The sequence below is a fragment of the Stegodyphus dumicola genome, chromosome 2 (genome assembly GCF_044657685.1).
Source record: "Stegodyphus dumicola isolate Sdum_Otavi_A_Nest chromosome 2, ASM4465768v1".
Taxonomy (NCBI): domain Eukaryota; kingdom Metazoa; phylum Arthropoda; class Arachnida; order Araneae; family Eresidae; genus Stegodyphus; species Stegodyphus dumicola.
Genome location: NC_140769.1, coordinates 156,593,386 through 156,609,027, shown reverse-complemented (window position 1 = coordinate 156,609,027; position 15,642 = coordinate 156,593,386). Strand labels below are relative to the sequence as shown.

Below are 15,642 nucleotides of genomic sequence, written 5' to 3'. Positions count from 1 at the left end.
AGGTAGAAAGCAACAAGTGAGAAGAGTGAAATAACCCTTTATTATTCCAACTAAAGTTTAACAAAACTCCGTATTGGAGTTGTACAATAAAGCCGACACTCGGGCTTCAACTTAAGAAACTAAGAATTAAACTAAACTAATCTTAACTAAAGAGATATAGCCGAAGCTATCAAAATTCTAATAGAGTTGACCCCTTAACGCTAATTGACTGCGAAGCTATCAAGGGCCTAAAGTACCGCCGAGCGTAATAATTCCGGCTTAATCCTACGCTTTCCGGTTTGGGCGAATGCAACGGAAAACAGTATCAATATATTACTGAGATTGCAGATTGAAATTTTAAAGATTATCACCGGTGCACCTTACTTTATCAGAAATAAATACTTGCTCAATGACCTCAAAAGAGTTTACGTTTGGGACCACCTGAATAAGTTGAATTCAAATTTTTACATAAGTGTTTTATAGTAAACTTCTCTGATACTTTAAATTATGAAATCCTCGAGGAAGATTACTTCAGGCGTCCATATGAGGCTCACCTCTTCAACAACTTAAATCATAACCCTTCTGCTTCTCCCGATATCGGCACTCGAAGGACGGACTTTCTGCATCATTTCTTCGAAGTCCCGACGGCGCAATGGAGATAGCACTGTCGTATGCGCCTGAATATTACGCGTTCCATAATCAGCTGGGACTTCTTTTTAATCTCCGAGGTTTCAGATAAATGGGGCCTTATGTTAACACCTCAGTTACTGTACTCTGCATTTATTCTCCGTGATTACTTCTGTGTGTGTTTAGTGAGAAATTCGATTTTAAAAGTTTTAATCATTTCGGCTACGACTTCGCATAATGTGTCCCTCAAATGTAATGCTGATAGAAATCTATCTGGACTTGTATATATTCCTCAGCTTTGCAACGTATTTTTCTTCCTATTTAAATGTACTCATCTCCTATTTGTTTTTATAAAAAGCAGTTATGATCTTTTATGGATTAGTGAAATTTATTTTGCATTAGGTATTAACTACGAATCACTTCTGGTTGGCTAATTAACCACACGTGATCTGAACTTCAAAATTTCAGGAAGCACCTATCTCTTACTCAATGTATCAGTGTTTTCTAGAGATTTTTGTATTTTTCTGCAGCATCATCAGGAACTTTCATTTTCACCAGTATCTCTGTCCCTGTTTATAAAAATAATTCTTCTACTTCTTATACTTACCACTTGTGTTGTGCAAATAATATTCTTATGTCTTAACAGCCAGTGCTATCCCGCAGACGTGATACCGACAAATTAATCTGGACTTGTATATATTTTTCTGCTTGTAACTTACTTCTTTTATTTTACTATGCTGTATTATGTGCTCAAAATGCACATGGTGTTTTTATGACCCCAAAGAAATTCCTTATATTTTGTTAGCTACTAGGGTCATCACTCTTGATTGGTTGAGCATCTCTCGTCATCGGAGTTTGAAGAATTCAAGTTACTGTGTATCTATTTTCATTAATCTGAACTTGTACATAATTTTCTGCTTTTCAGCTTACTTTTATTATTTTATTATACCTCATTATGTGCATCTAGGTTCTTTATGGCTGGTTATGTATCTAAATTTATACTACAACGATAATGTTCTGAAAAATTATGTGTTTCACAGGTGAAGATATTACGCGTTCTTTTTGTTACTATACATGGGTAAAAAAACATTCATCTTTTATCCAATTTTAGGTTATTAAGGCACACCAAAATCAAATCTTAATGTTCTCTTCTTTTCGGCTTGTTGCAGGTAAAACTTTACAACGCTTCGAATATCCGAAGATTCAGAAACTGTTGTTTAATAGGAAGCGTCCTTTAATAGTGGTTAGACAGTATTTCATACTTTCAAAACCCAACTTGACCAAAATTGGGTCCATCCGAACATTGGATCGTCACTCCATCATCCAGTTTTGCTTTCCAATCGATCATCATGCTTTTTTCCCTCATAGTAACGCATGGATCAGTGATTTGGGGAGAAGTTTTAGAATGAATAGCCAATCTTTTTTTTCCCTTGTTTGAGTTTTTGCTTTAGCCCTTTCTTGCTAGTGGTCAGACACCAGACTACGCGGTTCAAAGAGCCTATTTCCGTCGAAAAGTCAGCTTTCGAACTCATTCTCGAAGGGTAGCAGTGTAGATGCTAAAATAGTCCAAACTAATTAAAATAGCACAAGATCTTAAACTGAGGATAAGGAAAGAAATAGAAGATGTGTAGACAGAAGAGACTGCAATGCTGCCGAGCTGGTTAATAGAGTACATACAATAAAGGTATCACAATTAAAGGCAAGTATGAGTCAATAGGGTAGTATAACAAATTATAAAATATGAAATCCTACTTAATTAACACATACTAAAATTCAAATAAATATACAGAAAAGGATTAAATACCAAATGCCAGCAAGTAAAATACCTCGAATATGCATCATATAGTACTTAAATGAAACTACTAATATTCCCTCCACTGAATATTTCTTCAGAAATATTCACGAATATAAAATTTTGTCTACTGGAGTTGAGGCTGCCTTTATTTTCCCAAATAATTGTCAAAATGTCAATGATGGAATACTTTTAAAATACTTCAGCAAACATCGGAAATATGTGAACAAGGGAGCAGCAAAGATCTCCGTGCTGTTTTCATTTTTCATCATCGAGGTTTGTCTCCTCTTTTTTTAGATGTACGAACTTTAGTTGTGTTTGCCGGAACTTCTTTTGCAATGTTATCTACCTGATTTACTGTAGCGTAACTACGTGATCTTGTGTTTTGAGGTTTACCTGAGAACGAACTACAGTTTTGAAACCAACGTGCTTGCTTAACTCTGAAACAGCTTGCAAATCAAACACAACGGAAAGTGTGTTACAAATTGTTCCCCAGGGTTATGTAGGGGAAGAAAATGATAAGAATAACACACTTAGGTTAAAATAACACGCCGAACAAATATTTATTTTGAAGTCAAACAACAAAATTACTAACCAAGCAGTTAAAATTTCTCACCTCAGCACACAGAAAGGCACAATCTTGTTTTACCAGATTATAAGAATTCTGTTTCCCTTCCATTCTTTACATCAATTACCTATACAATTGCACGTATTTTACAGGAAATTATCCTTCGGGTCGTCTATTCTACTATCAATAAAATTCCGAGTTCCATACTTAGGGACCCCATTCCGGATATGAATTTCTGGGGTATTTACAGGTTTCGTTGCCAGTGTGGTTTAATTTACATTGGTCAAAGTAAGAGAGCCTTAAAATTTCGCGTTGAGGAACATGAGGCATATGTTAGAAAAAGGGAAACACGCAACACAGAAGTCCGCTGTTGCCCAGCATTGTTCATCCAAAAAATCACACTTTCAATTTTTCTGCAGCCAAAATTGTTCAAAAAACATCTTCCATTGGTGAATTAGATTTTCTAGAGGCGTTTCACATTCAAAACAATCTTTCTGTGTTAGTTAATGACCCTAATGCCAATCCATCTTTAGCTTCAGCCTTTAGGGAAATCATGTTTTAGTTTTCTTGTTGCATCAATAGATGGCGCCAGTAGCTTAACTCCTGTCCAGCCATTCTTATCTTATCACTATATCTTATCTCGTTCATTTACGCTTTGGCAGCTGAGGATAATCCTTCCTTAAAAGCTATCGAAACTAGTCCTGTGAAAATTTGCAGATATAACGCTAATTTTTGTTGTTTAACTTCGAAATTAAAAAAGATTACTTGTCAATGTATCACTTTATACTTAAGTAAGAGTATCAGGCATTTTACTGTCAATTTATCATAAGAAATGAAACTATAATCTGGACTGTTTTATAGTATGAAATAAAATTACTTATGGAAATGAAGTAAGATAACAGGGTGTGATTAAAATGACTGAACCAATTTAAATTTCGAAATTCAGACTGCTTGTTTAAGTGTACTTACTCTGGATGACTCAAGTCCAATAAATTCATCGTATTTCATTGGATTATTGCTCGTCTCTATCTGAAAAACAGAGGAAATATATAAAGTTAATTTGACTTTATATGTCTTAAAATTAATTTTCAGTTTCTGTATATTATTAAAGGGAGAATTTTTCACAAAATGGATTCTCCATGAAAGATGAATATTCAGGAAAGCCACTGTTACAGAAAAATCTCGCCGTCAACCAAGATGACGTTCTGCGAATTCTTGCAAATGTTTCTGCGATCTCAGATAAAAATTTTGTCCTTTAGAGTATTTGAGGAAAAATTTCATCAGGCTATCTGATCCGAATGAAGAATCGATACTTTCTAATCGTAACAACAGAGTAGTAACAGAGGTTCTAACACAGATGGAAGTGATGCCACGAAACACGTGATATTCGGAAACGACATCACAAAAAGTGCTACTGTACTAACTGATATAGGACTGCAATATTATCCACTGAGACAATAATGATACATGTATTCCGGAAATCGTGAATCATTTGCTTTGAGAAGGACGGCATCACCAATATGACGACATGCCTGGTACATAATTGCTGCCTTTTAATTACATCTTGCTACTGATGTTATAAGGTAATCTCTCACTCCTATCCGCATGCCTTAGTGGTGTATCTGGCAGTATATTCGAAGAGCATTCAAGAGGTGTTAAGTTCGAGTGCTGGCAAGATCATTGCACATTTTTCACCTCTCTTGCCTCAAGAAAACCTAATGACTCTACAACGCGGTAAGATAAATTGTAACTTGAAGCTAAATTTTAGAAGAGAAACAATACTCGTAAATCGATGTTTTGACAGTCCTTGCAACGGATTGTTAAATATTTAAGAAATATTTAGTAGCACATCTGACTAAATTTCTCGTAAACTGTGAAATAAAAATGGAGAACGTTTCGATGTAGTGGATAATTTTCTTTTTAAGAAAAAAAAATTAATTTCTATCTGCCGGATTTAAAATCGTTTGCAAAATAGTTCTTGTTAATTATCTTATATGTAATTAAGAACTTAAAGTAATTATTTTCACAGCACATTTGAGTTGACTGATGTTGATGAAGGAAACTATAAAACTCAAATTACAGTCTGTTGCTTTAAAATATTAACTTCAGAGTCATTTTCCATACCACAATATACCATGGGAATGATAGCTGCAGCAGATGACTCGAGTCGCTTAATTTTACTGCTTTATTTCTTTCCCGTTTATCGCGTTTTGCTTCATGAAACATGCGCGAATGAAGATTGACTTGAAGCACTGTATCTAGCGAAGTGGAGAAAATAAGTTCTGTACGATTATAACGACACGCGTTACGATCGCAAGTGGGAGACCGTAGCCTTGAGTAAATGCAATGAAATAGATGCGCAGTTTATTATCACTTAAGAGGTAAACACTGAGACTTATTAATTACTGTAATATGATTAAAAGAATTCGTACTCAGTACAAATCATCCTACTCAAAAGTTTTATCTTTACTTGATCATCCAAATTTATTATAGTAACTGGCTAGATAGTATAGGTATGTATACGAGTATAAATACATAATAACGTAAAAAGTTGCAGTTATTTCCTATTATACTGTGTAGGGTTTATATTTATTTTAACTAACATTTATTTTAAGCTATCTTTCCTGTCAAGCCTTTACTTTCCCCTAGAATTGCCAATGCTAGAGTATGTAAATTGTAGTAGAGCGCGCAGTATATTCAAATTTAGCAGAAGTAAGTTGAGTTTAAATAGAAGGGAAACGAGTTTGTAGGTGTGCTTCTTGAATCGCGAACGTGAAGGTTGCTAGGTAGAAATTTAAGAACCACGCGTTTCGGCCTGTGTGCCTATCTCGGCAGTTTGCTGAATCTTTCAACTGCTTAATTAGTAAGCTCGCTGAATCTCAGCTGTATTTTTAGAACGCGGTTAGGTTAGTAAGATTTCAGAGCCTCGTGGATAGTGATCTAGCTATTTATTCATCCAGTCATTATTTTTTTCAGTTTTACATTCTGTTTCTGTTAAACCGCCGGGTCGGCGTAGCTTCTGAGCGTCAAGTGGACGCAGCTGTTATTTTTAAAGTGGAATAAAAAGGGCTTTAAATCCTTCTTACGTGTTTGTGTAAATTTACATTTCGTAGCAGTCACTACCACAGTTGCTGACAAGTTGGGGCCACACGTTACCACAACCGTTATAAGGAATATTCGCTTTCTCTATTGCGAATTCCTGGCGTGTAAGCGGTAGCACCTCCTGCTAACAACGGTAGGCCAGTGGCTTGAATTTTGGCGAAGTCGTGGTTGATTTCCTAATTGTTTTGCTCCAAAAATTAGGATAACGGTCTCTACAATTGCGTTCAACTAAAACGTAATGGACCAACGCTTGCATTCACCAGACGTATATGGGTAATTGTATCTGAGTATATTCGTTAGCATTTGGGGACTGGATCTCTTCCTCTCCAATGGCCTTTTAAGTAGGATAGAATCCAAGGAATATTCGAATTCCAAACTGCGTTGCCTCCCACAGTAAGTAGATGCATACACGGCCTGCAATCGGAAGATCTGTGATTCGAATCCAGGCGGGGGCATAGCTGATTTTAATGCTCCTATCTTTGAAAATAACCTCACAATTCCACGCTATACAAAGTAATATTTCCTTATTATAGTCTGTTGCTTTAAAACAGGCACTTCAAGGCCATTGCCACGTTTCCCTCTTGATTTGCGACTGTAACTCGTGTCGTCATTACAGCTCAGGATTTTTTTTCCTCCATCTCATTTGAGACTGTAGTTAAAATCTGTATAAAATAACCTTGAAGTTTGAAGTTTCTATTTTCAAGTAAGAGGCTACAAATAATTTGCTACAGTTAAAAATCTGATGTGTACACCACATGACTTCCTCATACGGAATATTAAATTATACGAATCTTTTTCTGCATTTCATTTAAACTTATTTCCGCGAATTTCATTAAAGATATAGTTCTCATTCAATTAATTCAGTTTTCACTTCGCGACAAGGCAAAAATACATAACCTCAAAATATCTTTATTAAAAAGTGAAAAATGTAAAAAACCAAATACAGTTAAAAGAATTTTTTTAAAAAAAATTATAATTCAAGTTAACAGCTTCTACATCAAAACAAGCAATTCGTCCAACGAGCAATAAGGGAGATTTTTCGTTGTAGATATGTGTGTGTATTAGTGATTATGGCAAAGCCTCGAGGGCTATCTGCCTAAGGGGAGGGATGCCTTCGTGGAGGTCTTCCTAAGGGAAACTGGCTCGTATACACGTTACACATGGGGAAAACCACGAAAACACCAATGCAGCCAGCCCGTTCGCGGGATTCGAACCTCGGACCGAACTAATAGTGTTCAGCGACTTTACCGCTCGGCCGCTGGTGGGCTTTTCGTTGTAGAAACCTGAAAGTTTACTTTTGGTCCCACTCGGCATAAAAACATTAAAGGTGCAGAAACTGACTTAATTCATTATTCTGCTAAATCTCAAATTTAAACAAATACGGCTGCTATGGTAAAAAAGTTGATGTCTGACCACATGATTTCCTTGTACGGAATATTAAATTATACACATTTTTTCCTGCATTTCATTTAAGCTTATTGAACTAAATTGTCTACTTCGTTTCATAGCACATAAACCACAATGAAATAAATACACTCTTTGAAATTCATTATATTTATTTACCATAGATTACATTCTATATTCCTTCGGAAATAACCTTAGAGCTCTACGCTGTACAAAGTTATCTCACCCAGCAATAGTCTGTTAATTTAAAACAGGCACCTTCGAGGCCATTGCCACCTCCCCGCCCCCCGATTTGCGATTGTAACTCGTGTCGTTGTCTCGGTTCAGGATTTATTTTCTCAATCTCAGCTGAGACTGCAGTTGAAGTCTGTAGAAAATAACCTTGAATCTAAAGTAACAGATTATAGATTGTTTGCTATAGTTAAAAATTTACATCCTTCACAGAATACAGTTTTGTTATACATCTTTATCCTGAAACTAACGGAATAGGGAAAAATGGAATAAAATACATATTTTTAAAATTCCACAGCCCATAGACAGTTTTGAGAACTTGATAACAGTTTAAGTCTTCTTTCCAACTAACACAGCCTACAGTGTTATTTACAATGATAAGGTCTATAGTTAATAGTTAATACTTATGCATTTGGTCTCCAGTCAGAGAGAAAGCTAACTTTCAGTTGCATGAAGTCCGAATATTCCCCTATTCTTCACGAGATTGGTTTATAGCTACACACAAAATTTTATGGAAACTTCTTGGGGAACATTTTTTCCCTAAATGCAAAAGATTATTATCAGATATCTCCAAAGTGGCATACATTAGAATACGCCCATTTTCCAGAACTTCTGCCATTTCAAGAAGCCTTAGGATAATACGTCATCTGTGCTAAGTGATCTCACTGCACTTTAGATAGCTTGAATTGTTCGAAATCTTCGACTTCATTAGGGCCGTACGATATCAGAGGCGTCAGATAATAAGAAATCTGGCAGTTGGGTAGGTTAAGACATAGCTGGGATTTATTTCTTATCAAGAAACCCAAGCGTCTTCGTTCAAACGCCCTTTGTTCAAAATGAGGTATCAAACCGAGTTGTCGAAAGATGCTTTAGGTCCTTTGCATTGCAGCTTGACTTCGCTATCCCGGATGATGTCACTTCACATACTTCTCATATACTTGGTACATTTCTTTCTACGGAGAACACGCTGGTGACCTCCAGCTTCCAAATTCAAATATCGGAGCTTTCACACACGTGATGTGAATTTCCCATGTACGTTTTGAACAGATAGTATACACGGTTGCAATACATTTACAATGGATGGTATACACATTTACGGATAATAACGTTTATTAACAATGATAATACTTCTTAGATAACCCTTTAGGAAACGGTTTAAGGCATTTACAATGGAACAAAGACAACGTGAAAACTTTTCTTCCAAGTATTCTGATAGTGTTTGTATTCAGTTACACAAGTTCAGTTTGTATTCAGTTTGTTTAATTTTTTTGTGGTTACATAAGATTAACAATGATAAAACTATTTTTTTACATGATGTCTAGAGAACGATTAGAGGCATCTATGGTGGAACGAGACTTCTGTGAAAGTTATCTTGTGAGAATTTTGATACTGTTTGTTTTCAATTACATAAAATTTGAGAAAAGAAAAGTACAAAAATATTTTTTTAACTTGTATTTAATACTTTTATACAAAATAGGAATTTTTTATTATCAAATAAAACTAACGTTAGTACATAATATTTCTTAGGTGGATCATTAAGATGACGGGAATAACCAAATTAAGGGAACATAATGTTCTCACAAAGAAACTGATAACGCACACCGCCATCCACATACAGATCAGGCAATCTTGGTTTACAACGTCTTAACATAAGATATTTCCATATTCTCAATGTGGGAGAGAAAATCGGAACCAAATTTTCAGATTTGTACAGAGGATTTCTTATTGTGTCCTATTGAAATAGAACAGGAATACTATTAACAAAATTATTACTTCAATTTTGATATGCATTTTCTTGTTTCACAATCTAATTTAATTTCAATTACCAAATGAACTTCTCTCGAAATTAAACTTCAAAACAAATCTGTTAATTTTTAATAGTATTTTCCTGTTAATTATAATATGGGTGCATTTATGTGTTTTCTAACTGCTTTCGTATTAACTGGGATCTTTATTTGTGTAAATATACTGTTATTTTTTTATGGTTTAAAGAACTAGCAGATGATACAACACAGATAACATAGGTAAGGCATAGAGAAGAACAGATAGATTATAAGGCAGATAAAATATTCAGCCTCAACATACTGTTTTCACCCTTACTTTTTCATCCATCTTCTTAAAACAATCATACTGAAAAAAATGAAGATAAAATATTTGATTTCAGAAAAATACAGTAAATACACACCATGCCTATAAAAGTCTATAAGAGAAATTTATTTTTGCAGCCGTTGATTTCAAACATTTATTTCAATTAAGGCAAATGTTCATGTTACAGACTTTTAAATAAAAAAAATTAATTTGGCAGAAATTATGGAATTTAACTTTACATAACAAGTCATACACAACACCAGGTAATACAGAGGTTGTTCGCGCAGGTTTTTGAAGATTTTGCTTTGCTATAAAAAATCTCCCACTTGGAATTTTTTTTAACTGCGACTATCTATTCGAAAGTATAAATCATTGTCTGGTATTTGACATTTTTTGTTTCATGCAAAATATCGCTTTTAAAGAAGCAATCGATGGAAGGGTATGTTTATGTTCTTTCGGCAGAAAATTATTCATATCTATTTATTAAAAAACTTGATGACACCACATGGCTTCCTTGCACGGAATATTAAATTATAAAAATTTTTCCTATAATTTCATTTAAACTTATTTCCTCGAATTTCATTCGAAATATGTTTCTCATTCAATTAATTCAGTTATCACTTCGCGACAAGGCAAAAATACATAAAAACTCAAAATATCTTATTAAAATTTGAAAGCTATAGAAAAACATAAAACACCAAATACAGTTAAAACAATTAAGAAAACAGTTTTTTGAATTTAAATCACAGTTTCTACTCAAAAATAAGCAATTCGGCCAGCAGGCAAGATAGGAGACTGCACAAGTCTAAAAGTCTCGTTTTGGTTTCACTCGACAAAAAGACACTAAAGGTACAAAAAGACTTAATTCACTATTCCGCCAAATTTAAAATGTGCTATGGTAAATGCTGTTGTGGTTAAAAATAATTAGGCTTTGTCGAGTGACACTGGTTCAGATGTCACGATATGCAGCGTGGAGTTACACAAGCAGATTGGTTCTCCAAGTTTAAATTGTAGCGATATCGGTAAAAGTTTACAATTGGGTGCCCCTTGTTTTTTGGCGATTCTTTTTTGACGCCAAGTTCGGCGCCAGGAAGACACAATTTCAAGATGGCCGCTACACAAAACCAAAATAAGAAGTCAAAGAATTGCATAAACTCTGTGTCCATGTACACATCGATCTGTTTTCACTTAAAAAAACATCCCAGAATTGCACAAACTAGGCATTGCACACTGCTTTGAATTTGACCATGTACACATCAATCTACTTTTATTTTTAAAAAAAATCAGGAGGCTAAAGCAAAGTTAAACTATCACGGTAACCAGAAATGAGATTTCATCGCCAAAATTTTTCAAAAAATTGTCGCTAATCGAAGGGGCACCCAATTCTACACTAGAGCCCTTACATGGGTTGTATTAAAGCTGCTTGTGTCTCGGGGTTCTGGCTTTGACAGTCAGTTGATTTATGCCCAAACTTTTCACATTTAAAACATTTTATCCCCTTCGATTTGTTTATACAATGAGAGGACTTTTGCCCAAATTCCTCGCACTTAAAACATTTGACCTTATTAACGTTAGATTGATTTCGGTTTGATGACGCAAGCTTACTTCTATCTTTAACTTGAGTGTCTACTTTCGGTTTCGGATTTTTAAACTTATTGTCCGATCTCATTTGATCATAAATTTTAAGCCTTTGTTTAAATTCAGATATTGTTTCGCAACCATATAGTATAGTTTTCTTCACCACAGAATCTGGAATACCATCAATAATATATTTAATTAATGAAGCATCTTCAATGTTACCTCCCGAACAAATTTCTTTCATTTTCAAAAAATACTCATCTAAAGATTCATTAGGCATTAATTTACGCTTTCATAACATTTCATGCAACTCAGCAGAATTAAAAGCTTTACCAAATTCAGATTTCAAAAGCTTTTTTAACTTACACCAATCATTAACTTTAGGTTCACTCTGAATAAATAGTTTCGCTTTACCTATTAATGCTCTTTTAGCAAAAACTAATTTATGCAAATCACTCAATTTCAAAGAATTTATAACATCTTCAAATTCATCAATCCATTTATCAACATTTTCATATGCATTACCAGAAAAAGGATTAACAATACTTTCAATATCCGAAAAACTAAGATGAGGTTTAAAATGATTTTGAATTGGAAGCTGCATACTGTTATTTACTTGAGACTCGTTAAAACCAGGATTGTCTCTTTGATTATCATCGAGCAAAGCACTACTTCAGAAATTTTATTAACAGTTTCATCTTCAATATCACTATTTTCTTCATGCAAAATATTTTTAAGTAATACGTAGAAATCACATAGGAAAGAGACAATTCGGGTTACTATTTCTCCTTTTGAACCATCTGAATTTATACATATATTGTATAAATTCTGATACATATATGTATAGCTGAATTTATACATAGGACTTTGCAAACTTTAATTAACTCATTCAAAGTAAAACTATTCTGCAGTGTTTTCTTATTAAATTCTTCAGAATCTGGGTTAAATATAAAGCCAGAAAATTCACGTAATCTTTTCCGGTTATTTCGATCTCCATCAGTATTAAAAATAAGCTTATGCAAACTTTTGATTTCAGAACTTTTACTGTTCTTTAAAGTTGCTTCCAATTCTGGAATTTCTACTAACTTCATATTGGAAAGAAAGTTTTGTACTCACCCGACAGATGATCGTTCTCAATTGGGGTAATCCACACACTTAAACAGTAATCCAATAAATCCAATAACTTGTAATAACAGCTCACTCAGTCAGTTCAACACACAGTTCAGAATACTACTGGCACACTTTCGATTTGAAGTTCGTTGATGAGCTGGTTGCCGCACGGTTGGTAGCCAAAGTTTGTAGGTTTTACTTTCAAAACAAGCACGGAATGCACGGATATTGCATTGTTAAATGCTTTTATTTTACTAATGAGAAATAGATAAAAGTAAACAAAGGTAAGTTAAGTAAGAATTGATATTGAAGGGAATGAATGATCAGTCCACAGGATTCACGTAATAATAAGCAATTCACACACACTATTAGTTCCACCGGCATTGATAGAATACGTTATCCTCTTAAAATCCACAGCTAGCTTTAAATAATATGATCGGCTTGTCTTAAGCATCAAAGGCACTTAAACACCAAAGAAGACCGTCTGTCTTCTTCAACTCTTGAAGACAAGCAAGCCATCCGCTCGCATCTGCTACGCTCCACTCTCTACCACGTCTGGACGCTATCTGGTCTTGTCTTAACTGCTCCGCACTGCGCTAAGCTGGGATGACGTCACCACGCTAGTAATTCTAATTCAGCATCGGTCGTCGATGATCTCTACATATACTTTTGGTGCGGCCGATTGCAACCGAAAGGAAGGTGCACAGCTACTTGTTATAGCACTCCTTTATACAAAATTTCAACGTTCCGATGCTACTCGTTATTGACTTAAGCGAGATACATACATACTTACAGATGCCACGAAAAAAATCTCTTCTGAATCTATTTTAAATCAAGGCGTCCTTCATTCTGTTCTACATACAGATGTCACGCAAAAACATTGTGAAATTGCATTCGATAGCGGTCAAAATGGTTATTTTCTTTGAAATATGAAACCTGGAATTTTTCGTAATTACAGTACTTCCCTTACTTCGTACAAGGAAGTAAAAAACGTTGTGAAAGCCATGGTGTTTTGATATGTTAACCTACGATAGGTAATGTTGTCAACAGCAAAGGAAAAAATGTCAAAATTTAGTTTCAAGCGAAAACATTATTCCATGTAAGCGTGCAAGGAAAAAACGGAATGTTTCGAATGTTGAAAAAGTTAGATATTTAAGGTTAAAAGAGGAATTTACCTGCATATTCTGAGATAATTCATTAATTTTGTCTTTTAACTCTTGAATTATTTTATTTTGTTCAAATTTTTCTTTAAGCAAAGTATTAATTTCTAAATTTTGCTCAATATTAATGCTGTTAAGGTAAATCATTTGATCATTTAAAGCATTTTCTACATTACTAGCTAGTTCTACAGCCTTATCAAATGAAGAAGAACCTAACTTTTTAACCTCTATTCTGATATCAGCTCTTAGAGCTTCAAGAAATTTTGTGAGTTTCATATTTTCTTTTAATCTGTGTAGGCTGGGATTTTCAACTGAATCTTCATTAATGTATTTTGTGGCTGCAGTCGTTATCTCTTCAGCTAATTCTCTGACTGACTGATTACATTTTTGAGAAATATTTGAAAATTTTTGTTGAATAATCTGAAAAGGTTCAACTTGAGCAAATTTCTCTTTTAGTAGTTTTTCTAAACTATCAAAATTGTTCTCTTTAGCTGCCCGTGGGTCATTGACCAAGAAATGTAGAGCTTTATCCCGACAATGGATTTTTAGAATAATTAACTTTTTCTCATCTGGCCATTTTTCAAGCTGTGCCACACTATTTATCTGATCTAAAAAGAAGTTAACATTTTCAGAGACATTGTAAGGATCTTAAATTTTACTAACGTTTATTTTATTTTAAATCTTTACTATCACTTCTTATTTTCTACTTCCGGCCGGAATTAAAAGCTTTAACTTATTTATGCAAATTTGTCTGGCGAACGCCAAGTACTTAAGTTGTGGCTTTTTGCCAAGCAAGCGGAGAGGAAGGAGTTAGTTGAAGCAGGCCGCTTGCCTTAGCAGTTTTACTCGGTTGCTGGTTGCCTTCCAGGCCAGAGGTTTAATCCTCTTAATAATTTTAAACGTATTGTAGTGTTAACAGTTCTCTGTACTACATACGGCTTCCTGTTAATATACGGCCAATCTTCCACATAGGCCCTTGTTTATTATTCCAAAGTTAAGTTAGAGTTTAGTTAATATTTTTATATTCTTACGTTTAGACCACAAGTGGTTGGTCTCTGTATACCGAAGTCCGGAAATTATTGTAAAAAGTGAAAAATAAAGGGTTTCGTATACCCTTCCTGTGTATCTTATCTACTTCCCACATTTATTGAACATAGCTTTAGTAAGCTCCCTGTTCCGAGTCAGGTTCTTGAATGTTCCCAAAGCAAACAAGGAGAAACACTGAACCTGATAACATTACCACTAAAAGTAGGCAGAGCAGAAGCTAAGGAAGTAGTCATTATAGTAGTTGATTTTACCTTAGATTTTGGCATAGATGAGCTTAACTACTGATAATTACTTATATTGCTATATCTTTTTATATCACTTCTAGAACATTCAATTTTAACACATTAAAATATACATCATTTTTATCAGTACTTAATGCTGAATTGTAATGTGCATAAATCATTTATCAAATATGCATAATTTTTGCAATTATCAGTGAGAATAACAAACTTTGATCAATTCTTAATTATCATATGCTTCAACATATTTTTTACCACATATATGACAACAAAATGGATAGATCAGACTTGTTTTTTAAATCTGTATTTAGATACTGCTATATACTTATCAATATCACTGCACTCCAATGTTATATTATTGAAATTTACTTATAAGTTAAATATATTACATATGTCTGAAAATATATATTCAAAATATTTCAAATTCACATCACATGTGTAGCAAAGAATTTAGATCACACACCTCATCCTAAGTCCATAACATGAACTGAAAAATTACGATTATTGATTATTTAATTTATTCCGAGTATTTAGGTTCTCAACCTTAGTAGATTTAATTTTTTCTTTTGGAACGGCACCAAATGTTATATTTGTTTTTGTTTAATAAATGTTATATTTATTATATACCCGTAATATGCTTGGAAAGAACTGAGGGTAAGATGTGTGAACTAGGAAATAAAAAAATAAAATTTAACTTACCCCAAAATGACAACTTTG

General features: G+C 34.1%; 1 protein-coding gene across 4 annotated transcripts in view; it reads right to left on the bottom strand.

Moving 5' to 3' along the window:
• LOC118197301 (uncharacterized) overlaps nucleotides 1-15,642 on the bottom strand; it is an 86,742-nt gene that overhangs the window by 14,528 nt on the left and 56,572 nt on the right. For 2 of the 4 annotated variants that reach the window (XM_035368798.2, XM_085811360.1), the window contains exons 5-6: nucleotides 9,789-9,833; nucleotides 3,936-3,995 (exon numbers count right to left, since the gene is read on the bottom strand). In XM_035368798.2, coding sequence (XP_035224689.1) covers nucleotides 3,936-3,995; nucleotides 9,789-9,833 — 105 coding nt within the window. The remainder of the gene's footprint in view (nucleotides 1-3,935; nucleotides 3,996-9,788; nucleotides 9,834-15,642) is intronic. The other 2 variants (XM_035368796.2, XM_035368797.2) reach the window with 2 other exon arrangements.